The following is a 25,717-nucleotide window of genomic DNA, read 5'->3' as shown; positions in this document are numbered from 1 at the left end:
CTGTTATCGTATAAATATATAACTTACAGTTATTTTTCATTTATCAATTTTTAGATTAACTATTGGGGTTTTTCTTAATATTGATCTTATTCTTTGTTCATTTACTTGTTTTTACTTTGTTCATTTACATGTTTATAAAAAGTAGGATTCTAATCAGAGATAAAATGTAGTGGAACACTCTTAACTCTTTTAATTTCCTTCATCAAAATTTGAGTCAATCAGGTTTTCTTCTTTTTCTTCTTCTTCTAGCATCTTTTCTTCATTTCTATGTACTTTTGCTAACTTAAAATGTTCTGATTCAATCTGTAACATCTATTCCATAGATGTTATCAGGAGAATATCTATGGTTTGTTCAGATCATAGATATTTTCCAGATTTCAGGGTCACAGTTTGCATTAGAATAGTTTTTCCTTGTATACTAATATTTCAAATAAATTCATAGATCTAGAAAATTCACTCTAATGACACTTTCTTCTACTTTAACTCTAGCTCCAGGGTAATATCAAAAAACATGACTTGGAAATCTTTTCATTTCATTTAAATAAAAACTTTATATACGTACTTAACATATTCTAAAGTATTTTATAAGCAAAAGAATGAAAATCTAAGTATGTGGGAGCATTGGAAACAAGGTTTAATGAACACAAAGAGAGGATATTATATCATTTGGGCAGATATGGATGAGAGAGAAATAAAGTACAAAATTGCTAAATTATTGGTGCATTGAAGTGGCTAATTACATTTAAAAAAAGGGAATAACTCTATTGCAGAAGATCAAAAGAAACCTAGTTAAATAATAAAAATAAGAAATGTTTTAAAAAATATTGTAAGAAAAAGAGACGATATATTTCCAGTTGAAAAAAAAAAAATAATTTTAAATATTTTAATGCTAACTTAATGGAATATTAATTAGTGTCATTGTTCTGAAATTTTGAAATAAATTAATTAAAATATATATTTATATTTTAGGTGATCATATAATTTCTGTTAATGGAGAATTTGTACAAAATGCTCATTATCTAGATGTGGTTGATATGATCCAGAATTCTCCCCCTACTGTAGAATTAACAGTTCGATCTCATTATGAAAACATCTTAATATCTGATGATAAACAAACTTTGAATGAATCTCAATCTTTAGATATAAAGGTAACAGTTAAGTTTTTAATTAAATAAATAATTCTGATAAGTAAGATGTAATTGCCAAATTAACTAGCCTGCATGTTATAAAGCTCATTGACATAATTCTTACGAATGGATCATACTAACAGATGTTAATTATTACAAAACTAATCAAAATATTTCTAGCGTAATTCAGTCAGTCTATTGGTGTGTTAACTCATGTCAGTAATATATATATAATGTATAATATCTTTAACTATCAATACAGCATAACGCTGTTCAATTATAAGTAATTAAATAATATTTGAATAAATAAAAATGTGCAGATTTAATTACATTACTTTATTACACTATAAAAATGTATTTAAAAAAACATGCAAAGTCATATACTTCATTTTTATGTTTGAATTCTGTTCAATACAGATATAAAGCACTATCATATCAACAAATATATAATTATGAACTACATTTATGTTTCAAAGATAATCTTTTGTGAAGTAAACAAATCAATTTATATCCAACAAATGTAAATCGTTAGATATTTCTGCATATTTATAGAACTTAATTCTTGCTTTCCTTCTTTAAAATATCTATTATGTTATTATATATTGGATGAACTTTAAAAATGTTAATAAAAGTAAAGATCCAAATATTTTTGACAATAAAAAATTATTAATTTAACTTTTAAATATAAATAATAAATTAAATATTAAAACAAAAAATCCTCTGTCTATAATAACAAAATTAAATACAATGTGTATGTATATGTATAATTCCATAACTGCAGTTAAAAGAACCATCATGGGATGAGTATCAGGATGTTGTAAACAAGTCGACATTTTCTAATTCTCATAATGGCCAATGTAAGTTAATTTTATATATTTATTAATCACAAAAAAAATTTTAATTGAAAATTTTAGGATAATTAATTTGGATATTTTAAAATATCATCAGTTTTATATGATCATATAGGAATTTGATTATAAAATTACTATTTAAAAATAAATTTTTCTTTTATAATTAAATTTGTATCTACTGAAAATAATTTTGTTAAAGTACTCTAGTCCATTAACAGTTTTGAAGGCAAACACTAAATACTATATAAAAAATTTGATCTTGCAAGCATTATTTAATTCCTATAAATTCATTTTTAGATTAACACGTTGACTGCCACGTGACTTTTTAGGATTCTGTTGTAAAACGCCAACTTAATTTAATTATATTATATTATTAAAAACTCTAATCAGAGTATATAGTAATAATCAAATAGCATATATAATGTGTTTTTCTTAAAATAAAGGTATTACGAATTATCTCGTAGTTGGCTTATGTAACAGAAAGCTCTTCGCTAAAGCCAAACTACGAGTTAATTCGTGCACAGACACGATTCGTCCTGTCACTTCGCTACAGCCAATCGGAGATGTGCGTCTAAATTCATTAGTAATAAATCAGATATAGAGGCGAGCACATCACATTTACGTCTTTTTTGAGAGTGTTATTTTTTATTTATTTTTATAATCAAATTATAAATATTCCAAAATGGATAAGAAAAGACCACTGACTAAAAAATAACTTGATTACTACACTAATCTAAGTGATTCAGAATCTGATAAAATTTTTGGTGAGGATGGGGGAGTTTATTTGGCAGCAAAATGGTCCTGTTACTGTATGTAAATGAAAAGACAAACGAAAAGTCCTTACCATTTCAAACATGCACGTTGTTGAAATGGTAGAGGTGTTCAATCGCAATGGAAAATGTTCGATGAAACCGAATATAATTCGAGATTATAATCATGGAATGTCTGGCATTGACGATCAGATCAAATGCTATCGTACTACACAGCTCTAAGAAAGACTATTAGATGGCCCAAAAACGTTGCATTACATATTATAGAAATATATATACATAATGCGCACAAACTCTTTCAAAAAGCAACTTCTTCTAAAATAAAACTTATGCTTCTCTATAAGCTAACTTATGCTTCTCTTTTTCTCTAAAATAAAACTTATGCTTCTCATTATGACGAATGCTTCTCTAAACTAAAAGTTTAGAGAAGCATTCGTCAAAGCGTTGATTGGAGAAGAGATTCAACCAGTTTCAAAAAAAATTAAATTGCAAAAGCTCCACTATTTACAGAGTATCCCATCTACTCAGAAAAAACAACATCCGACAAAGCCATGTCGAATTTGTACCAAAGCTAAAAAACGGCGAGAAACGCGTTATTTCTGTCCAATCTGTCTTGAGAAGCCAGCCCTTTGCGTAGAAGATTGTTTTAAAAATTATCACAAACAATAAAAATATCGTTTTGCTTTTGATTTTGAATTAACATTTTATAATATTTTCTGTTCGTTTAAATTTATATTTCTGTTTTATAAATTATCACTAACAATAAAAATATTGTTTTGCTTTCGATTTTGAATAAACTTTTTATGATTATATTTTCTGTTCATTTATTAATAAATGTTCTGTTCATGTAAGCCAAACTTGATTTTTTGTTCTTGCCCCTGAAGCTATCTATTCATATTTACACTGATATACTACGAATTACATCGTAGCTGCACAAATATGGCAAGGAAACAAACTACGATATAACTCGTAGGTGGCGTCCTAGGCAGAAACGGTAACTACGAGTCATCTCGTAAATGGCAGTCAACGTGTTAAAGCAATTAGAGTCTACTTGTGAAATTCTAAAGCAGAAATTATTTTAATAAATTACAGTAGAGCGTCGATAAGTGGAACCAATTGGGGACTGGGGTCCTTCCAGTTAATGATTTGTTCCAGTTTCCGACTTTGTACGAAAAAATACATTAACCTGTCCGATGTTCAAATTTTTCTCCGTTGCGTATCGCTTCCTGTTGAATTTTTCTCCGTTGCGTGTCGCTTCGTGTTGAATTTTCGTCGATTTTAAGCCTAACGAAAATTTTTATAATAATCATCGAGGCTATCGTACCGTTAAAAATTATTTCTGCATTTTGTACAAACAAAATAAATATATTAAAGAATATAAAAAACATGAAAATTATACTTTAGAAGTAAATTTAGTATCAAAAACATTCGATTCAGCACGACACAGTCCGACTGAAAATCGTTCCACTTACCGACGTTCCACTTATCGACACTCTACTGTATTACAATTTTGTTGACAAAAACAAAATACACTGTAATATGGTTGCTGTCTACTGGTTCTTGTATATGAACGTCTCTTTAATCCAAAACTACGTTCGGTAGATCTACCATACAGTTTTGGATTAGAGAGACGTTCACATACAAGAAAAAACAAAATATTCAATTGCTTTATTAAAACACTAAGGTTGTGTGCTTTCCAATATTTTTCTACCTTCAGGATCATTAAAATAATTGAAATATACAAACATTCTCAAATTCAAAACAACTTAGCAGTTTATAGAAAAAATCTCTACGAAACTTCACGAATGGCTGTAAATAATAGTTTTCGCAACACAATTAAAAAAATAATTTTTTTATGCGGTCAACAGGGACCGCATAAAAAAAGTCTCACATAGAAAATAACTCAAAACCGTACGAAATAGAATTTATTGACAACAGATGTCAGCACTTGACTGCATCGTCTGGTCTATCGTCTGTTTTACATATTTTTGTCCAGGTGGTGTTTTGTTGACTTAAAAAGTAAATTATTTCATTTTTCGCATATTCATGCAATAATATTACTATAATAAGTGCATTTATGCTATAATAAGTTTATTTAGCTATAATAAGTCAACGTAAGACATGACGAATCGCACGAGACTAGTCGCCAACTATACCGCACAAATTAAAAATTCGCATTAAAAAAATCGCACAAATAAAAATCGCACATAAAAGGAGCGCATAAAAACAGGTTTGACTGTACAAACATTCTCAAATTCAAAACAACTTAGCATTTATATGGTTGTAAATCAGAAAAATTCATCAATAGGCAATATATAATTTGTTTTAGAAGATATCTGGCAATTTTTTAGTTGATTAAGAATGATGGAAGCTACAGGGATGTTTATATGTATTTTATCCCTCATTGGATAGGATCAGATTAGCAAGGATTTTTTTTTTTTTTTGTGGGAATTACTAAGAGACTTAGAAGTAGAGAGATGTGTAATGACAGAGATATATATATATACAGGCTTTTATAAGCCTGTATATCTATCTAGTATGATATATTCTCTCAAGCAACATTAAGCTCACTTCTACAGATTAAAACAAGAATAAGAGTCAATCAAGTATAAATAATTGTTGTTAAATATACTAATGATGATTAATTCTACTTTTCTACACTTTTGTATTTTTATAATTCCAATTTTGTTAATTACTAACTAGACATTTTAATGAATTTTATATACAACTAGTAAAGGTTTTATATCTTTACAAACTTTGGTATAACAAAAAAAAAAAAAAAAAACAATCTTGTACCAGAGTTGGATATTGTAATTTTAATAAAAATATCAGGAGAAATAAATGTAATTTTATGATTTTGCTTATTTATTTATTTATTTTTACATTTGAATTTAAATTTTATATTAATTTGCTGTTGTTTTCAGTTACAAAATTAGTCAAAATTATCTAACAGCATTTTTTGATTTAGGACCATTGAAATGTGTGTTTTCTCTCTCTCTCTCTCTCTCTCCAAAACAAATAAAATTTAGAAAAGTCTCTATAATTTTTAATATGTTTTCTGTTTTAATGAAGCAATTGAATGCTATTTTTGTCAGATATTTTTCTGGATTTTAAAACATTCAAAATTGAAATTATGTAAACAAAAAATTATTACAAATTTATGAAATAAACAATTAAATGGTGATTAAGTAATGAATGAAGTATGAAATCGTATATAAGTAAGTCAAATCTACCTCATAAAAAAGTTGAGACTTAATTTAAAATTTATACTTTGATTATTACTAGTTAATGAACAATAATGAATATTTACTCAGTACAGGAATTATTTTTTCACATTTAAAAATGTAGCTAATTGTTGGCATCATGATGATATTGTTAAGATTCATTAAATGTATGATACATGTCTTTGTTTACATTTGTTCAGTTGTTTGTGTTTTATTAATAATAATAATTATAAATTGTTTCTCTTCAATTTTGACTTTAAAAGCTTAGAAATATGCTGAATATGAAATTTTTAATATAAATCTAATAAAATTAATTCAAAATAACACAAGTATAATAGACAAATTTTATTCTTAGTGAGTTGGATGTTTTGTAAATTTATTAATACTATAAATGAAACTTTAATATACAGTAAATATTTTATAACTACATATTAACATAAATAATAATGTGTATAAATATATATATATAATTTTTAAAATTTTATAAAGCATCTAAAAGTGATCCTCCCATTCCCAAACCACGAAAGAAATGGTCCGAAAAGTGTAAGGTTTCCGAATCAAATTATACTTCAAACGATTCAAAGTATTCTGACGCAGACAGAGTTGATACCATTGCAAAATCTATAGCCCAAGTTCACAAAATTGCAACCAAAAATCTGTTAAATAACGAACTTGGGCAGAAATCTCAAGAAGAGTCTAGTAAGGAAATCTGTGATAATGAAATTGGTAATGTCTTTGGAGAATAATTACAATTGAATGTAAAATTAAGTATTTATTATAATTAAAAAATATGTGTGTTTTTTTTTACAGATTCTGATCTTCAAAATAACAATCAATACCATGATACAAAAGAAATAGAAGATGAGAATAATCATTTAAATAAAATAGAAATGTTACCCTCTGGGAATATTATCTCTCTTGATTTGAAAAAGATGGAGGAAAATTTAGATCTAGAGGTAAGAAAATTCATTCTGGATTAATTAAATATTTGACTGATGTTTAGCATAAATTGTATTTCAAATATGTAAACAAACTGTAGGATTTTGATTTATATATTTGGTCAATGTTTTCTTCAGTTTGGAAGAAACAAAATATAACATTTTAAATTTCTAATAAGGTGGCATCCCTAACTTTTAGTCAAATTATATTAATAATTTGATGTTGGATTCTTAACTATGGAGAAATTATATAATAATCTTATTATATTAATATAATTTTCCATCTGTTTTAATTTAGTAAGACACTATGTATCTATCTATAAGATTATATCATTTACATTCAACACAAATCAAAAATTCACTTAACTCTTTTGATGCCAATTGATGTAATTTTATGTTGTGACTCTCATCACATGTCAATGATTTGAATTTACCAAAAACTTCCATCATTCAGCTGCTGGAAGTTTGTGTGCCTGTTATTTTCATTGTTGTTATTACCTGGAAGTGTAAGAAACATTTCAGATATGGAAACCAAGCAATAAAATATTAAAATATTGCAGGACATATTTAATTATAATGGTTTTTCATAATTTGTTTTCTATGAGTAGGTGTCAGTAACTCGCTTTTGTGTCATCAAACATAATTGCATAAATATTGCTTGAAATGAAAACAAAAATTTACTAATAAAACAACAAACGCCTAAATAATCAGGCTAAAATATGGCTATAATTAAATAATAAATACAAATGAATTTGGTATAGAGGTAAGCATTAGGTGACATCTCTTAACTAAATTAATAATTATAATATTTAATAATTTAATAAATAATTTAGAACATTCTGGAAGAAAATAACTGACCCGGAGCGGGGCTTGAACCCGCAGCCTCCGCTTGCCATGCGGTGTGCTACCAATTGCGCCACCCGGACCCCAAGTCAGTCATTGCTTGCGGACATGCTTAAATTTCGATATAACCTTCCACGGTTACTAACGGCGCTGGCTGGAGATGACTCCTACGTCCACGGCCAATAAGCATCTCCTCTACGGCACTCGGCAGCTATCGTATATAAAAATATACTTAAAATCATTTTAATGGTTTCTGAATAAAACACTTTTATTTAATTATTTACTGTTTACTATTTCTTAGTATTTATTTGTGGTCTTATCACACATCAAGACCTATTTGTATCTCCTTTATTTTTTTATTAATTACAAAGTAGACAATAAACTTGTATACTTTTTGACTATTCTAAAATGCATTTTGGCTGTTTCACACAGCCCTCTTCGGGTACATTTGCCAAATTATGATAAATAGTAAATATTAAAATAATAATTAATTTAATAATAAGTGGACTAGAATCTGGTTAATAACACCTTTATTTGTAAAATAATTTAAATTTCATCATCACAGATGTTGGTATTTGAATGCAACATATGTTGTTATAAATAATTCTATTCATTAGTGTGCAGAAGTTGTATATTTAGGGGTATGAATTTTTGAATTTTTCTATTTTAGAAAGATTTGCCATCTTGCATTTCTCTGTTTATTTTAATACCTATTGTCTGTTGATTATATTTCCATTTATATTTTACATTTTAGACTTGTGATTTGCTTTAGAAAGATAAATTCATATTCTGTTGCTGTTTTTTTACACTTTTAGAATGTATTAATAATACAAATTTTATATTTATTGCACAGTTAACTGAAATACAACTACTAGAATAAGTTTTGTTTTTCGTAATAAATGTTATTACATTAATTTTAAAAAACTTTAAAATACTAATATATAGAATTTATTTTAGAAGTTAACAATATAACTGTTTTATGGATAATTCTAATTTTAACCTCAAATAAGCAAAATATTGTTGAAAAATTGCTGTCTGATTTCTAATTTTTCTTTAGTTTGATATTAGGTTTTATACTTTGGATATCATTTTCTCAAAAACAAACTTAGAGGACAAAGCTTGTGAAAGAAACCGCATCAAAATGCTATTGAGGCAGTGACACTGAAATAAACCTAATAAAATCTACAAGCAAAGTTTTTTATTACTAGGCAACCTTTTTTAATTATTTTCCAACAATAACTTATAATATATATATATAAAATTTTGAAAAAACTTATCTTCAAAGAACACTATTGAATTAAACCGTAACTGTACCAATTATCTGCAGAAATCATTATTATTCCACCAAAGAAGATATAGAAAAAAAATTGAGGAAGAAGAACAAAATGTACAAAAAAAAAATTATCAAATAATTTTGCAAATCTTCAATAGGTAGTTGATTTGACAGTTCATTTATTAGAGAATACTCCCTGTTGATTGATGTCAAAGTTATATATTTTGTGCAATATATATAAGATATATGCATTAATATACTGTGTTTGTGAAATACATTTAGCAAAATTAAATTTTTGGAACTTCTAGTCTGATTATACAAACTGAGAATGCTTGTTTATGCCAAATGTTTTCAAGATTTGAACAAAAATATTCAATTTTATATCTAAATTTGTATATTCAAAACATAACATTTTATAATTAGAAGTAACTTGCCTTCCAAATTCTAATTCTCTATATTCCCTTTTCTTCAAATTCTGTATTTAGATTTCAATTTTTCAGAATGTTTGAAGTTAAATTTCATTGCCAGCATGACAAAAACTTGTTTGTGGAAATAAAAGTATGTAGTGGAAGAACATTGTCATTGCTGTGGTACAAATATCTTGTGAAGTGTCACCTGTAGATCATAGAGGATAATGATTTAAAAAGTTAATGACTCTCTCATTCAGAACTAGAATCCTATTATAAATAGTGAGTGGCTAATAAGTCAATCTAATAACTCTTTAAGTGAAAATGTCTGCATTTTTCTTATGTGTTGATGAATTTTAGGGAATAATTTAGTTAAATATCATAGTTAATATTAATAAAATCATTGATATAGGCTTAAAGACTCCAATAAACAGGCAAGAGTTAATATGAACAAGAGCTCAATATTAAATGACAAAAATGAAATATGTTAGACTAATAAATTTTAATAAATAATCTAAGATAGAGTATAATTCCTCCCTTTATGCAAGTAATTGGTTGTACAAAAACAGCTCGTAAATGAAAATTGTGTAAATGGAACCATGAGAAACTGTTTAAAATAAGGATCTGTTCGATATTCTCAAATACAGTATTTTACTCTTAGTAAAAGTTTTAACTGAGTTTTTTAAAATATATGTCTATATAACAGGTTAATGACAACAAAAAGCACACTTTTTCATGTAACTATCATTTATTTCCATAAAGTTGATAATTTAAAAATTGTTCGACCACATTAAAGCGAATTCATGTAAATGGAGGAATTATTCTAGATACACTAGTCTTTAACATATTTCACTATTCTAATATAACCCCTTAAAGGTTGCTAGTAATAAAGTTGGGAATCTTGGTACAACAAATATGGAATATAGATGAAAACAATTCCCTCAATGTGCTGATGATAGTGAACATTTGTTCCCTTCTAAAGACAAATATAGAGGGAGCTTGAAAGTATTGAGCCCAAATTTAAACAAGTTAACTGTCCAAGAATGCATCTAAAATTACATTTTTAGTGAAGAAAAACAAAAGGTTCACTTAGAATGCGTGCGCTTGACATGCAAAGTGAAACTTTATCAGTTTATTCTTTAAATATTTATTTAGTTTTTGTGTAACGTTACTGTTTTATATTACATGTTTTATTTATCTTGCTTGTTCTTCTCTATCTATCTATATGATAGAATTTCAATTTATCTTTTGACATCCAGCTTTCATCTTAGTTCCTTACTAAACTACTATCTCCTTATTCAATAACCTTTTATCCTCCTATTTGAAATTTATAACTTCAATTAAGTGTTAGAGAGCAGCTTTTACGAACTTTCCTGATAGTTGATTGAACCTTGATTATGCTTATATTGTTAACAAAGACAAATTCTGGTTACATTGTTGATAATTCTCTATTGAATAACCCTTCATTTTGATTTTACAAATTTTAGTTTTGCCATTAGATATGTGTTTCCCACATATCGAATGGCAAAACTAGTCATCAAAACTAGACTGCTATTAAGTGAAAAACATTAGAATAATTAGGCCGAAATTTTTTCATACTGTGTTTTATATCAAAATTCTTCTTTTTTGTTTTTTATTTTCACCTAACTTGTTCTTATTCATTCTCTTAATACATCAATATTATTCACTTTTTTGTTAAATGTGTTAACATAGACAAATGAATACATCAAAAATTGTGAATTTGTTACAAAAGAAAGATTAACATCAAATTTATTGTTTAGAGAAGATAAAGATAAGGTAGTGAATAGGTGATAAATAGGAAAAACATCTCTTTTATTACAAACCTGTTTGAAATTTTATGAATTTTATTCTATTGTTTTTTAAAGATTTAATAATAATCTAAAATAGAATTTAATTAAATTTCATTTTTATTTTCTAAAATCGATAAATTAACAACTTATAAAATTGCAAATCATAAATCATATTTTTCTGCTTGTAATGAAAGTTTATCATCAATACTATTCTGATTTAGAAATAATAAAATTATGTAACTGAAGAATTATCAGTGATGATTAATAATTTTGTAATCATTTTTATTCTCTTTAAAACTGTAAAAATTTCTTTGTAGCATAATAATTTTTTATACTTTATTTTGTTTTTTTAAATTTTAACAGATAAACATGATAACAACCCAAATAATGTAATAAATGAAATTCATTATTGCTATTATTGTCACTGTACTGATAAGTGCAAACTTTATCTCTAGGCAAAGGACACGTCGGTTCCAGGTTTAATCTCCGTACGTTCTCTCCTTTCTGAAGAATGTACTGAACCAGATGAAAGAATACAGCCTGGTGAGTCTGATTGTAGCTAAAATCCAGTTTTTATTTTATATATATATATATATATATATATAAAATGAAGCTACGTATTAAAATACGTTTATCTGAGTACATATCATGTAGAGAGGCAGATGTATGAGGATATAATAAAATTTAGTAATCTCATATTTTAAAGTCGTGAGACTTTACCCTTATTGTACGGTACTATTTGTCATTTCAAATTTTCTATTAATATCAACATATATGATGAATTGTGATTTTATATAATTTTGCATACATCAAGTAATTATATAAAATAATAAAACTAAACAAAAATATAGGAGAAAATTTATTATTCTGCTTTCATTAATATTTTTGGAAGATTTTTCAAAAATAATAATTGGATTTTTTTAATTCCTTAATCTTTGAGTACTTTGCTCATGACATAATTATTATCAATATTTAATTGTATTTCTAATAAAATTGTTTTCATATTATCATTAAAATAAATCTGATTAAAAGGTACAGTACATGTTAAATATTGATAAATGAGCTCTTATCATTTATGAACAATGAATGAATGTTTTGTATCTTTAAAATGTAAATAATTTTGGTAACTAAAACAAAAAGTTTTATTGTGTAGCACACAGATATATTTTATTAATTATTTACATTGAATGGATCTTTGAACATATTGTTTAAATTGTAATTATCAAAATGGTAATAAACCTTAAAAGATGTTTCAAACATTTGACTCACAGAATTGCTAATTTTCAGAGTAAATTGCAAACACAATGTGGAAAAAAAACAGCAACTTGAAAAAGTGATGAGCAAAACTTGGAAACATTTTTCCTTCCCTTGATTATGATGACAATGATGAGACAGCCAGATGGCTGGAGCAGTTAAGGCTTAGCCTGTTACTCTGGGTATCTATGATCAGATCTTGGTGAGCAACCCCAGGAATTTTTCATGTGCCTTTTGTTCCAGTTATGTTGGGCCTTGTTTCTTACCACCCTGTTGCTCCCATTGTGAGCTTGATTAAAACACTTCTTAATTCCCACATGGTGAAAAGAGAAAAAATTTAAAAAAGCAAATTAACAAACAAATCTGAAAATAATTCAGGTTACAATTAAGGATGCCAACTTTCCATGAAGAATGAGGAATGATTAAAAAATCTCCTTTTATTTTTCAGAACATTTTAAACATGATGAGTCAATAGGATTGTCAACTGTTTGAAGTTTATAAACTATAAGTGAATTTTTTAAATTATATTTTTAGTTTCCTGCAAATGTTTTTGCATTTAAATGTAATATTTTTAGAAGAAATCAATTTTGATAAGTATAAAATTTAGTTAATAGAAAAATTTATAAAACAGTAAATAAAGAAGAGTATTAAGACTTTTATAATAAATTTCAAAATATTTGTATCAATAGGAAAAAAAATCATGATATATGAGACTTTTTTTCTTAATATTTAAGAGTTTTAATCATTTAGTATATAAATAATTGTCTAATTATTATATATCAGAAAATCTATAATATAGATTCATAAAATACTAGAACAAAAGCCCCTTTTAATGGTTGAATTAAGCTGGAACATCTTTTGATTGTTTGATTGCTTCAAGGTACAAAAGAAATAAAATAAACATAAACAAAAAAATCTTGATTGAAAAGTTTATTTAAACTTGTCAGAAAAACTTTACACTTTCTGTCTTCAAGGTACTTTTTAAACATGCCATTATGAGTTTGGACAAATGGTGCAATTAAGGGCTTGACATACCCAAATCGGTTCAACTAGACTCAAATCTGGATATCCCAAGCATCAGGATGGTGATTTTTACTATCTTGACCAACTAACTACTATTAAAATGAATTGTATGATTAGGGAGTCAAAATTTTTAGCATTTTTAAATGTTTTTGTGTATTTTCTTTAAAATTCCTTATAGTAAACAAGTTAATCTCTTAACAATGTCTACATAAACCATAAAAATTACAATTATCTTTATTGTACATAAATTATTGAGATGTAAACATGTCTAAATATTATATAAAACTAATTTTTTACCAATTATAATATATATGTACAGTATTTTTGTATGTTGATTAAGGTTTTTAATCTCTTTTTAGGTGATCAAATATTAGACGTGAATGGTGTTCAGTTTAATAATGTGCCATATTATGAAACAGTTGATTTATTAAGAACTAGTCCCAAAGTAATAAATGTATTAGTGGAGAAGACTTTGGAAAATGAAGAGGAAAATTCCAGGTCCGAATTACATATCGATGACGACGACTGTGATGAACTAGATCGTTTTTATGACGGCAACATGAAAAAGTGGCAAGTGACTCGTTCTAGTAAGGACAGGCTAACAAAAAGCAGTTCTTGTGAGATTTTGTCTCGCACAACAAATTTACATTCCACAAGAGAAACTTCACAAGAAAAAAGTGATGCTTCCTCAGATCATCGAACAGATGGGACAGATTTGTTTGATCGCATGCAAGGCACAATTCCGATGCCAGTTTTAAATTGTGATAAAATGTGCATAGAAGATGATCAGGTCAGTTGTGATACTTCCTCAGGAATCAGTACTGGCAGCAGTTCTTTATTTCCTTGTATTCAAGAAGAAAAGATTGATTCCAGTAATACTTATAGAGTCAGCATTGAAAAATGCACCTTGCCACTTGTAACCAAAAATGATATCCCACTTTTAGATAGAAACAGAGATTATTTTAATAAAGAAAATAATTTATTAAATAATACAACTGTAAAATCATATAGTTTACCAGACTCTAATCGAAATACTCCAGTTACTATAACTGAGGCAATCCAGAATGGAGGATATTTATCAAAAGTTTATGATTTGGGTAAGTTTGCATTTGATATGTTATATCAAAATCAGATTTTGTTAATTTTAATAGAACAAATTAGTTATAATTTAAAACTTTCGATACCCCCTTTCAGATTTCATTTTTTTTATTTTTTCAATATTCAAAAATATGACTGTCATGTCCACAGTAAATCAGTTTGTTTGATTCTATTTTATAAGAAAACTACGTCATAAAAAATCATAGCTATTTAACTTGATATTATATTTGTTGTTTGAATATAGAGATATAATTACTTATAATACATGCAAAAATAATCTCAACATAACAGTAGCATAACAGTAAAAACTAAGCTAGAACAAAAGTAAAACAACTAAAACTATGAGAGATGCTTTAAAAAATAAATTTAAATTATTTCTTTGTTGAATGAGTAAGATAACTCGAAAGTTCAAGGTATATAATAGTTTTTTTATATACTTAAAGCATATTTCTTAGTTTTAACAACAAAAAAGATAGTTACTTGCCAACCATTTTTTATTTTTGACACTTAATGCAGTCATGCCTAAGTTGCTAACATAAATAAAATAAAATAGATGTGGAGGGAAAAACAATATTTGAGAGACATTGAAAGTTCATACCAGTAATGAATGACAAATTCAGAGGTTTGAGGTATGTGAAAGTTTTATTTCAATTCTAGCAATTTTATGTGGTGTTTAGCAGCAAATTGAGTTTATTTGTTAAATATTTTATTATAAATACAGTCGACACCCGGATAACTCGACACTTGTCGATTACGTAGTCAATTTTTTGTTGTCCCGGCCTCCTTACATAGGCAATAATGTTATTAATGTTAAAAAACTCGATTTACTCGACATCGTTTAACTCGTCACCACTGGATAAATCAACATACTTTTTCTGTTTTACACTTTTTAGAATTCTGATAAGTCAACTCTCCCCTGAAAAATGAGTTCACACCACACAGCTTATTGTACAGTGCAAACTCATTTTTTCAGGAGGGGAGTCGACTTATCAGACGTCTAAAAAGTGTGAAACAGAAAAAGTATGTTGATTTATCCAGTGGTGACGAGCTAAATGATGTCGAGTAAACAGAGTTTTTTAACATTAATAACATTATTGCCTATGTAAGTCGGCCGGGACCACAGAAAACTGACTAATTAACCTACGGTGTCGAGTTATCCGGGTGTCAACTTATGCGGAGTCGACTGTATAGCATTTTGAAATGATAAAATATAGTTACTTTTCTTCTAATTTATTTTTGAGTATATGCCATTTTTATGTTTATCAAATTTAAATAAAATTTCTTGATTCTTGCAATAATCTTCATCATTATAAATATTAAATATTTGAAATATATTGCATTCCTACTTTCTTAACCAAAGAAAAAAAGGAATAGCAAAAGAGCTTCTAGATAAACTTGTTTATTAAAGAGCACATATTTAATATGTTAATATTTCAGTCAAGTGAAAATTGTATTATTATTAAGTTTGAAAATGCTCTTAGTTTGTAAGAGTTCTTTTATTTGTATTGTGTATAAATAATAATCAGTAAGTTTTAATAACAAAATACAAGAAATGAAGGTTCAACTTTGTCATTAAGTAGTAATCTACCTTACAATAAGTTATTACAAAAGGCTTCTGCTTTTATTATTAAAACAGTTTAATAATTTAGATAATTTGAATCAAAATGGCAGACGGTCTGCTATTTTGATTCAAATTATGTATATTTTAATGAATTGGCTTATCAGTGAACTTTTAACTGTGTTACATAATTGCGCATAGATGTAGCCTCCAATAAAAGGTAGTATCTGCAAAATGAAGACTGTTGTTCCTGATGATTAGACAGGACAGATGCTAGAAGACATTTTAGTTTTCTTCTATATAATTTTTTTGATATAGTAATTCAGATAAAGCATCTAGAAAAATTTGGTTATTTTGTTTAACTTGTTCTTGTTTGACTCAATATGCTGTTTTTTATATACCAACATACTGTACAGGAGGGTCTAATGATGTGTTCACTTGTTTATAATCGATCAGCGCAAATCGCAACCGTCAATCTCGTAACAGTCAACTTATTGATAACAGGTGCATGTCTGGGAATTGTAACGGATAAGTTACGGCGGCGCTGATCGATTATAAACAAGTGAACACATCATTAGACCCTCCTGTACCATTGGAATGCTGAAATGTTGTAAGTGATATTTGAGTACTGTATTATCTGCAGTTGGCATAACAAAACATTTGATTTTGTAATTCTGAATTTATTTATTTGGAGGACAGTTTATCTTAAAATGTATATCTGATATACAGACATTGTAAATTTCATCTGAATTCATTTTTTTCCCCTAGATATTTCAAAATTGTTATAATATTTCATACTAGTGGTTTATATGCAAGTACTAACTGGTTAATTAAACAGAATTGTAACTTAAACTATTGTTAAGTTTTGTTAGAAAATTGAATGTAATAAAATAATTCAGTAAACTTAATTCTCTCAGATTTCTAAAATATGATTTTGAATTTACTGTTTTATTATGTTAAACTATTTCAGATTTAACGATAGCACCAAAAGTACCACAGAGAAGGTTCAGACAATTAAGGAAAGTGGAAGATATTTATAAATTCATAACAAAAGGTTATTGTTAATTTAATTTTTTGTTGGTAATTATTAATGTACATTGTTAACTTGTATAGTTCATTTCTAAGGAGAGTATTTAGAAAAATCCGAAATCTTGAGTTCAAAAGGCTTATTTCAGAGTTAGCTCAGATAACATTCATTAGCAGAGATTATCAGTGACCTTTTTTTTTTATTACATGGACAGTTTCAAGAATCTGTCTTTATTACTAAGGATAATTATGATTTTGTAAATCACTTTAAATATTAGGTAAAAAATTATAAAATTTTTCTTATTACACACTTGTTCATTAATTAAGAATTTTTCAATCTTTAGTGTCATTTGTCTGATAATGTGAAGATTCTATTCATAAGAAATATTGTAGTTAAGTATACTTAAATAAATAACCCTATATCACTATCATTTTATTGAATTGCAATTGCTATTGCAGAAGTAATCTAAACTTTTATTTTTTGCTTGCATTCAATATAAAACGATAAAAATTTAGAAGTGTGTATCAAAATCTTGTTATTTGTTCCATAAATGATAATAACTAGAATCTATATTTAAATAAATAAATAACTTAAAATTTATGATAATGCCTAATTAGAGATATATTTTGATATATAGATCCAGACTTCATGTTGGTAACAAAAGTGATTCCAATAGAAAAAAAATATTCCGAAACTAAAACCTAATTGTTAATTAAGCATTTTCTGTCAGAAAACATAGAACAGTGAGAAACTTTGGGACTTGTCTAAACTGATAGTAAGTAAACCAGGATAAGTAAATAAGATTACAATTAGTGGAGGTTCTGGATTTACTGATTCTTATATTAAAAGTAACTTAATAGCAGGCAAACAATACCAGATTATCTTTAACAACAATTAATGCATTATTGAAATAAGAAATTCCAGCAACTGAAACTACTGTATTGTGAGAAAAAAAAAGATTAAGACTAGTTTCAAGCATTGGTCAAGATTGATAACAATTGTATATTATCAGGCACACATTGAGGCCAAAGTGTGAAACAACAGGTTAAATACACTTATAAACCCGTATTTTCTTTTGGGACATCCTAATTTTGATGATGATAAATGACTAGTGGTGATTACAATAAGCAATGTCTAATTTTTTTAAATACAATATTTTACTGAAACATAAGATATTAAAATATTTTAATTTTGACACATTCTATGTGTAGATTAATTATCTCTTATAATAATGTAAAATTTTTCAGAAAATACTTTTGATGTTCATATCAGAAAAAGTAGTCGCGGTCTTGGCTTGAGCATCTGCGGAGGACGTGATACTGGCGGGAGGGGATGCATAAATCAGCTGATCCGCATACGGAAATTATATCCCCTTCAGCCCGCCATGGAATGTGGGAAGTTGAGAGTCGGCGATGTAATTATCGAAGTAAATGGGAAAAGCACGTTGAACTTAACCCATACTGTGAGTTAATTATATATAAGAATTATAAGATGAAAATAAAAATTTGTATTATAAAAAATTTTACACTTTTTAGGAAGCTTTGGATGCATTAAGAGCTGCTCCCATTAATGTGACATTAAAAATCCACCGTCCCGACCCAACAATCATTCCTAGTCTGCCTCTGAACATGAGGGTAAATAATTGCATTAGATTAAAATATTAAAAATTTCAGTAAACTGTCTTATTTTATGTAAATGTACTACAGTAAAGATAATTAAATTTCTTTAAAATTGTAAACAACCCCTCTCAATTTTATTTTTAATCTACTTCTTATATCTAGAGTGGTCATAAAATAACTTGACCACTAACGGCAATATCGGAAGTGCAGGAAGTGAGGAATCCATTGAAACTTTTGCAGGATAAACACAGACTAACATACACTCGTGATACATGAAAATTGTAGTAGAACATGTGTCATGGTTATGGTGACATGTTCTGCTCCAATTTTTATGTATTGCAAACTTATGTTCTGTATTTATCCTGCAAAAGTTTTGGTAGATTCCTCAATTCCTGCACTCCAAAGATTGTCATTAGTTGGTCAAGTTACTTGATGACCACCCTGTATATTAGAGATAAAAACAATGTATCTTTTAATTAGAACCCATTTTGAACAGTTCACGTTCACTTTAATTTGCTACTTGCATAGATTTTATAAATTGCTTTATCAATAACATATAATTATCAGCTTTTTTGCAGATTATATTTTATAACAAAGTAACAATTTCATTAATTTAGGACGATTCCTGTCCATCATTTTCTTTGGAGTCTCCATCGTCGTCAGTACATAATACTTTGTCCAGAAGCAGTAGCATAAATAATCATTCTGCTAAAGTATGTTTATAAATAAATTTTGCTTTATTTATTAATGATTAGTAGTAATCACTAAACTATATGTAGTAGTAAATTCATTAAAATAATAGTAAAACAATTATTTTCTAATTGGATGATAGTATATGCATGTGTAAAGCGCACAATTTAAAGATATTAAATTTTCTAAAAATAGTCTTTTACCAGATTGAGTTTTCACAATATTATGATATTGTATCATATAAAAAATGGTAATAATATGTTGCCGTGATTTTTTTGAGATACAATTCTGTCTCCAGGTTCATGGCAGTTCTTCACTGTAAATTTCTATTTTCATGTTATCATAAATTTCCAGTGCCTTAATATTGCTAATTTAAAGCATGTTCTATACTTATGGCAAAATTATTAAGTTTATAACCTAGCAATAATACAAAATCTTTGGCCATAATTAAGTTTTTAACAGAAATATATACAATGTACAACATTACCAGTTTCACTGTGAAGTTGATTAATGTCACGATGATTGTTTTCAACAATTGGTGCAAGTTACATACCAAAAAACTAAGTGAAGACCAAATGGCTGAGAGTTATGGTGTTAGCATACTGGTCTGGGAAACTTGAGAAAAAAAGTCACAGAATTTTTTGGTTCCATCCCTCACCCCCATCCGCCCTATTGAATCTGATAAAAAGGTCATCTTATCGCCCACAGGACAGAAAGAGTAAAACATAGCTAGTATGTTTTACAATTTCTTCTAAACAAAACGTTTTTGCCTTGTTATAAATCATAATTTAGTAGTGATAAGACGATATCAATAATTAGACAGTCCATCAAAAATGATAAAAATATCACCTCACGCACTATCAACAGAAAGTATGACCCTAACCAGAAGTATACACTACAAACTGATGATTAGAAGTGAATAACATTAATTTCTATTTAATCTCAACTAAATTTACATATTAGTGTGCACGTGCTCGTCTGTAACAGCATACATCATCATCGATATATGTTATGTAACTCCCATAAGCCAGGAATTATTTTCTAACGACTATTCACCAAGTCTCGATAAGCAACGGACTTGGAGCTAACTAATCTTTTGGAAAGCGAGTGCTCGATTTCTGATAAAAACTAGTTTCCGAATTCACTTTTGGTCTGATGAAGTTAGATGACTCAGGAAAACAGTTTCACATTACACACAATTGAAACTTCGCATACTCACCACGTCAATTAATCAATTATTTTGGAAAAAATCACATAACACTAACACAATGAAGCAATTTCCATGAAAATTTCACTACTACTAAGAACCCCGTCTCTTGAATATACACATAATTAGCTGTTTTAACATGACAGAACAGCATCCGAAGGGACAATAATTGATTTGCATTATTCGTAAAACTAAATTAGTTTAGTTTCATTTAATAAGTAAAAATAAAAGCAACGTGATTTTTATTACGGTTTCTCCACCGGGATCCCTGTTGTTTTTTTTTAACCTGGGAAATTCCGCAAATTTCTTAAAAGTTCACTTTTTTCTTATTTTACGTTAAGGTTGAGGAAATTTTGCAAATAGAAAGTATAATTAACCCATAAACTATCAGAATACGTTTGTATTTATTAATTTTAAACCTGCTTATTAGGTTTTTTAAATTTTTCTTATGGCATGTCACAAATGGTCAATAATCAATACGTAGCTTATTTGTGGCAGGACTCTGAAAATTCTTTACTTGTCAGAACCTGTAATATCTGGAATAATTGTGCTTACGCTGTCTTAATTTTTAACCATGCCCAGTGGCTTCAATAACTGCATAATGCCAGGTTGTGAAAATTGGGCATGGATTGAAACGAGTACGAAGTGTGCAAGTATGAAATTTTTCTTCATACACCTGAATATTAAAACCAAACGAACTGTGGAATTATTGGGTTATAAGCCTGATGTTTCTATTAAAGCAAACGAAGTAAACAAATCAAAAATACTAGAGAGCAAAAGAAGTACTACAATCTCGAAAACGAACTAGAAATCTTCCAGGCTACAGGTGAAAAAACACACATCATCTGTCTTCTCTTAAATGCATTAAACACGACTGCACTCACATCAATTGAATCGGAAAGGGCATTCTCGGTAGCGGGACTTTTCATTACTAAAATAAGAATTAGATTGAGTGATGGGAGTATTGATTATCTTTGCTTTTTAAAATCTTATTATAAAAATTTACAATAATATTTTGTATTATGTTTTATTTAAAAAACGGAAGTTACCTTTTAAGTTAGAAGTTTGATCTAAGTTCATTTAAAAAAAAATTTTCAACTCAATTCAAAGCATTTTCCAGCAAACTTTAATAAATTTTTTTATTTGTGAAAATTTCTACGTAATTCAAAGGTAATTTTTAATATATATCTTACACAGCATTATTAATATGATTTTGGAGGTTTCAGAACATATTAAATTACTTGAAAAAATGACAAATAGTTATTTTTAAGATATACAAAATAGCATGAAATCAAATATAATTCATTCTACTCCGGGAAACAGTTCACTTTTATCCCGGAAGACCGGAAAATGAGAAACCCTAATTTTTATAATTAACTGTATCTATCCAATCCATAATTTAATTCAATGCGGTCAGAGTTACGCTAATCTACGCTCGCTATTGCGGACATTTTTCATTTGTTTGGAGAAAAATCTCATAACATTTGCACATTTAAAGGAATTTGAAATCGTCATCGAGAAACATGAAGGAAGTTTAGGTTTCACCGTCCTGAAGAGGGAACAGTGCGAGAGTACCTATCCTGGATTGTTCGTAAAAGATTTAATTCGAGAACCTGCAAAATCCGACGGCAGAATACAACCCGGAGATCAGATATTACAAGTAATACTCTCGAATTAATTAAGAACGTTTTTTTTATGTTATTTACATGCGTAATAATGAAATTTCTATCAGGTTAACGATACGGACATGTCGGAACTTAGTCACGCAGAAGCCATCAGTTTCCTCAGAAGTGCACCCAACGAAGTAAAGTTAAAATTATCTCGGCATGTGGATCCTCCGCTTTCACCTCTATCCGGAGACGACGAACCTCCCCTGTCCAAACCATTGAGAAGAGAAGCCGTGGAATTATTAAACGATTGGGCCAGACAGAAAGAGAACGATTCGCCGGGTAAGAAAAGAGAGCGCAGAAGGGTCCGAACAAAAGTCGACGATAGTTTCAGCAGTTCCGGAAGCAGAAGTAATTCGTCTTCTGTAAGTCAAGACAACACTTTTCTTATAAGCGATAGCGATAACGTCTTATCAGAGGAAGAACTATCCAACGACAGCCCGGGACTGAAGAGAAATTTGCGTCCCAAGTCTCTAGACATTCTTAGCTCGTTCACGAGAAAACAAAGGTTAGCCAACTTTACTTCCGCAGAAGACCAATCAACTTCTTTTCGTCGTCAAACCAGCGTTAAAGTCACCAATTTGGACGCTCAAACGTCGATGTTTCCGTCGAACGAGGACGAAGGAAATACCAAGAAAAATCTCTTGAAGTGGAGAGGAACCGTACTACCGAAAACCGGTTCTGAATCCGAAAACGAACTAAATTTGGGAACGTTGGACGAGAAGAGAGAAGACACTACTCGGCAGATTTCCGAAGATGCGGTAAGCTTTCGTTTTTAATCAGCCGTACTTTAAAATGGCAAACGCGATTTATACTATTTAATTTTTATAGGTCCAGTTTATAGAAGTGCAGCTGGATAGAGGATGGCACGGCCGATTAGGTTTTAGCATTTCCGACCCCCTGACGGAAAATATATTGCCTAACGGACCGGAAGTAAAAATCGTACACGAAGGCAGTTTGGCCTCTCGGGATGGAAGAATTAAAGCTGGAGATAGACTAGTTCAGGTAATTATCATTTAATTCCAACTCTTTCGGACCCACAATTTCCCAACAAAAATATTCGATTAAACCGTACAATTGACCAATTGGATTGGACCATCGATGGTCCTATCCAATATGGTGTCTTCGTTCTCGTGTTGCAATTTTAAAATAATAATGTTTAATTAGATTTTCCTATTGCCTTATCATCGATTATTCTTTAATTAAGAACTCAAAAATGCTGGTATTTAAAATAAAGCGGTGCAAATTTAATGAAAACAATTAAAAACAGATGGCATGTCACGACTCCGTCGGACCATTAATTTCAGGAGCGGAAGTTGGGCCTAAAACATTTGACTTTAATGGTAATACATTCCGTACAGAAAAACAAAACGGCACATTCGAAAGAATCGAACAACGAAGCCCACGATTTTTATTATATTTGTATCCGAGATGAACGGTGATTTAAACAGTGTTTTCGAGAATTTACCAGACGATTCAAAATGTTGACGGTAGATTTTAAATGCGTAGCTGTCTATTAAATAACCGTTCTGGATAAATATTTGGAAAAACTATATATAACATATTTAAATTGCTTTCCAAATATTCCTAGATTAGTAGAGTGATGTTATAAGTATTATCGTACGCAGGTGAACGGAGAAATGGTTACAGAAAAGCCAGCATCGGAAATCATCGACATTCTCCGGAAAACAAGAGGTCTAGTCAACATGATATTTGCCAGGTTAGTGAAACGCAAGACAGCAAATTAACGGACTGTCCATAAATTATGTCTACATTTTTCTTGAAATTTTTACTTCCACTCCCCATTGTCCCAGTTTGTACAAATGCCTGTAACGCCCTCCCCTCTTCGGACGTCCAACAAAACTCAACCCCCTACAAAATCTTTATCACTTTGAGTAATAAAATATATAAACTGTAAAATTTAATGAAATAAAATGGCCGTCCATTGAAGTTCAATCCTTCCCCCGTCTGACTTGTCCTAGCCACTCCCTCTCTTCCAGTGTGGATATCATTTATGGACAGCCCCTAACGGAAATATTTCCTCCATTCGACTAATATAATTCGTTTGTCTTTAGATTAATAAAATCGACCAATACAGAAAATGCCACGTAGTTAACGGAAGTACTTTGCTAGTCACTAGATACCGATGCCGTGTGGGAACGTCAGTTGCCAAAATATACACCTTAGATCGGAGTAGAGGTAGTCTTCCGACTTTATTTCTAGTTTTGACAATAACTTATCGTCCCCTAATTACATTTATTTTGGAACTTTACCCGGAATCTTGTTACCAAAAAAAATTTATTCTATATACCAAATATTTATCTATAATAACAATAACAATAATAACGGAAAGAAATGTTGCCAAAGATTCGGATTTTCTCCCCGAACGACTTCCCCATTCCAGTTCTTTGCAGTGCCAAAATCTTAAAAGTATACGCAGAAAGAAGTTTAAAAAAAAATCCGCGCTTTAATTCCGTCCGAGAAATCATTCCAAATCACTTGTTTTGTTAATATTTTTGGTTTCGTTTATTTATCCGATCGTCGTTAGTTTACGCCGGAGGAAAAGCCCCGCATTTTGTAACGTTTGTACTTATTCGACCCTCGATAACCTACGTCATCAGTATTGTATAGTTTTTTTAACTTAATCTCCCCGCTATTTAAGTACAATAGTGTCGTTAGTATCTGTGTTTCGCCCGATGGTTCGCTAGTAGAGAGATGTTTTAAATGTTGCCAAGAGTATTTTAAAGAGTTGTTGTATATTCAGATAGTAATGTAAATAAATTTATTATTCATTCTTGTTCTCCATCATTTCAATGAGTCGTTCGAAAATGCGAACACGCACCGATTCCTGCCGTACCGAAGTTGTTAAGGGAGGGTAACAGTCTTATGCTCTCCCTACTATGGATTCAGCTTGTATGTAGAACTGGAAAGCACTGTAAAATGAATGCAATTCATTTAGCATATTTTAAATACTGTACCTCAGCTAGGATAAAGTTTATTGCAAGAAAATCCACTCGCTCACACACACAAACCCGTTTATATACAGAATATTGTTCCCTTTGATTCAAAAGAAAAACAACAGAGGACCTTTAAACGTTAAGAACTGTAAAATACCCAGAGGATCAAAAGTTAACTAATTACAATACTTTGTTCTATAACAGCCGGAAAGTTAAAAATTTAAGATCAAACGCACGTTTATAATACGGATACTGTTTTGTAAGTGAAAGAATTGATTCTCATAAGTTACTATTGAATCCTTTATTAAGTTATGTAGTAAAGAAATTACGTGGTTTTCCATCGAGTAAACAAACCTTCAGTTGAGTCAATATA

The 25,717-nt window shown here is 29.0% G+C and overlaps 1 protein-coding gene across 1 annotated transcript in view; it reads left to right on the top strand.

Annotated features, from left to right (window-relative positions):
* The window catches only part of LOC136983411 (tyrosine-protein phosphatase non-receptor type 13-like), a 100,315-nt gene extending 75,134 nt beyond the window's left edge, over nt 1–25,181 (top strand). Inside the window, exons 21-35 of the mRNA XM_067280130.1 lie at nt 970–1,148; nt 1,909–1,984; nt 6,462–6,698; nt 6,783–6,928; nt 11,700–11,787; nt 13,881–14,618; nt 17,148–17,231; nt 18,452–18,666; nt 18,740–18,838; nt 19,441–19,536; nt 22,219–22,380; nt 22,453–23,148; nt 23,219–23,392; nt 24,016–24,107; nt 24,463–25,181. Of these exons, the coding sequence (XP_067136231.1) occupies nt 970–1,148; nt 1,909–1,984; nt 6,462–6,698; nt 6,783–6,928; nt 11,700–11,787; nt 13,881–14,618; nt 17,148–17,231; nt 18,452–18,666; nt 18,740–18,838; nt 19,441–19,536; nt 22,219–22,380; nt 22,453–23,148; nt 23,219–23,392; nt 24,016–24,107; nt 24,463–24,499 (3,119 nt within the window). The 3' untranslated portion in view covers nt 24,500–25,181. The remainder of the gene's footprint in view (nt 1–969; nt 1,149–1,908; nt 1,985–6,461; nt 6,699–6,782; nt 6,929–11,699; nt 11,788–13,880; nt 14,619–17,147; nt 17,232–18,451; nt 18,667–18,739; nt 18,839–19,440; nt 19,537–22,218; nt 22,381–22,452; nt 23,149–23,218; nt 23,393–24,015; nt 24,108–24,462) is intronic.
* The last annotated feature ends 536 nt before the right edge of the window (nt 25,182–25,717 follow it).

Source organism: Centruroides vittatus, unplaced genomic scaffold (assembly GCF_030686945.1).
Source record: "Centruroides vittatus isolate TY-2023 unplaced genomic scaffold, ASM3068694v2 contig_882, whole genome shotgun sequence".
NCBI classification, from domain to species: domain Eukaryota; kingdom Metazoa; phylum Arthropoda; class Arachnida; order Scorpiones; family Buthidae; genus Centruroides; species Centruroides vittatus.
This window is presented reverse-complemented; position numbering and strand designations above follow the sequence as displayed.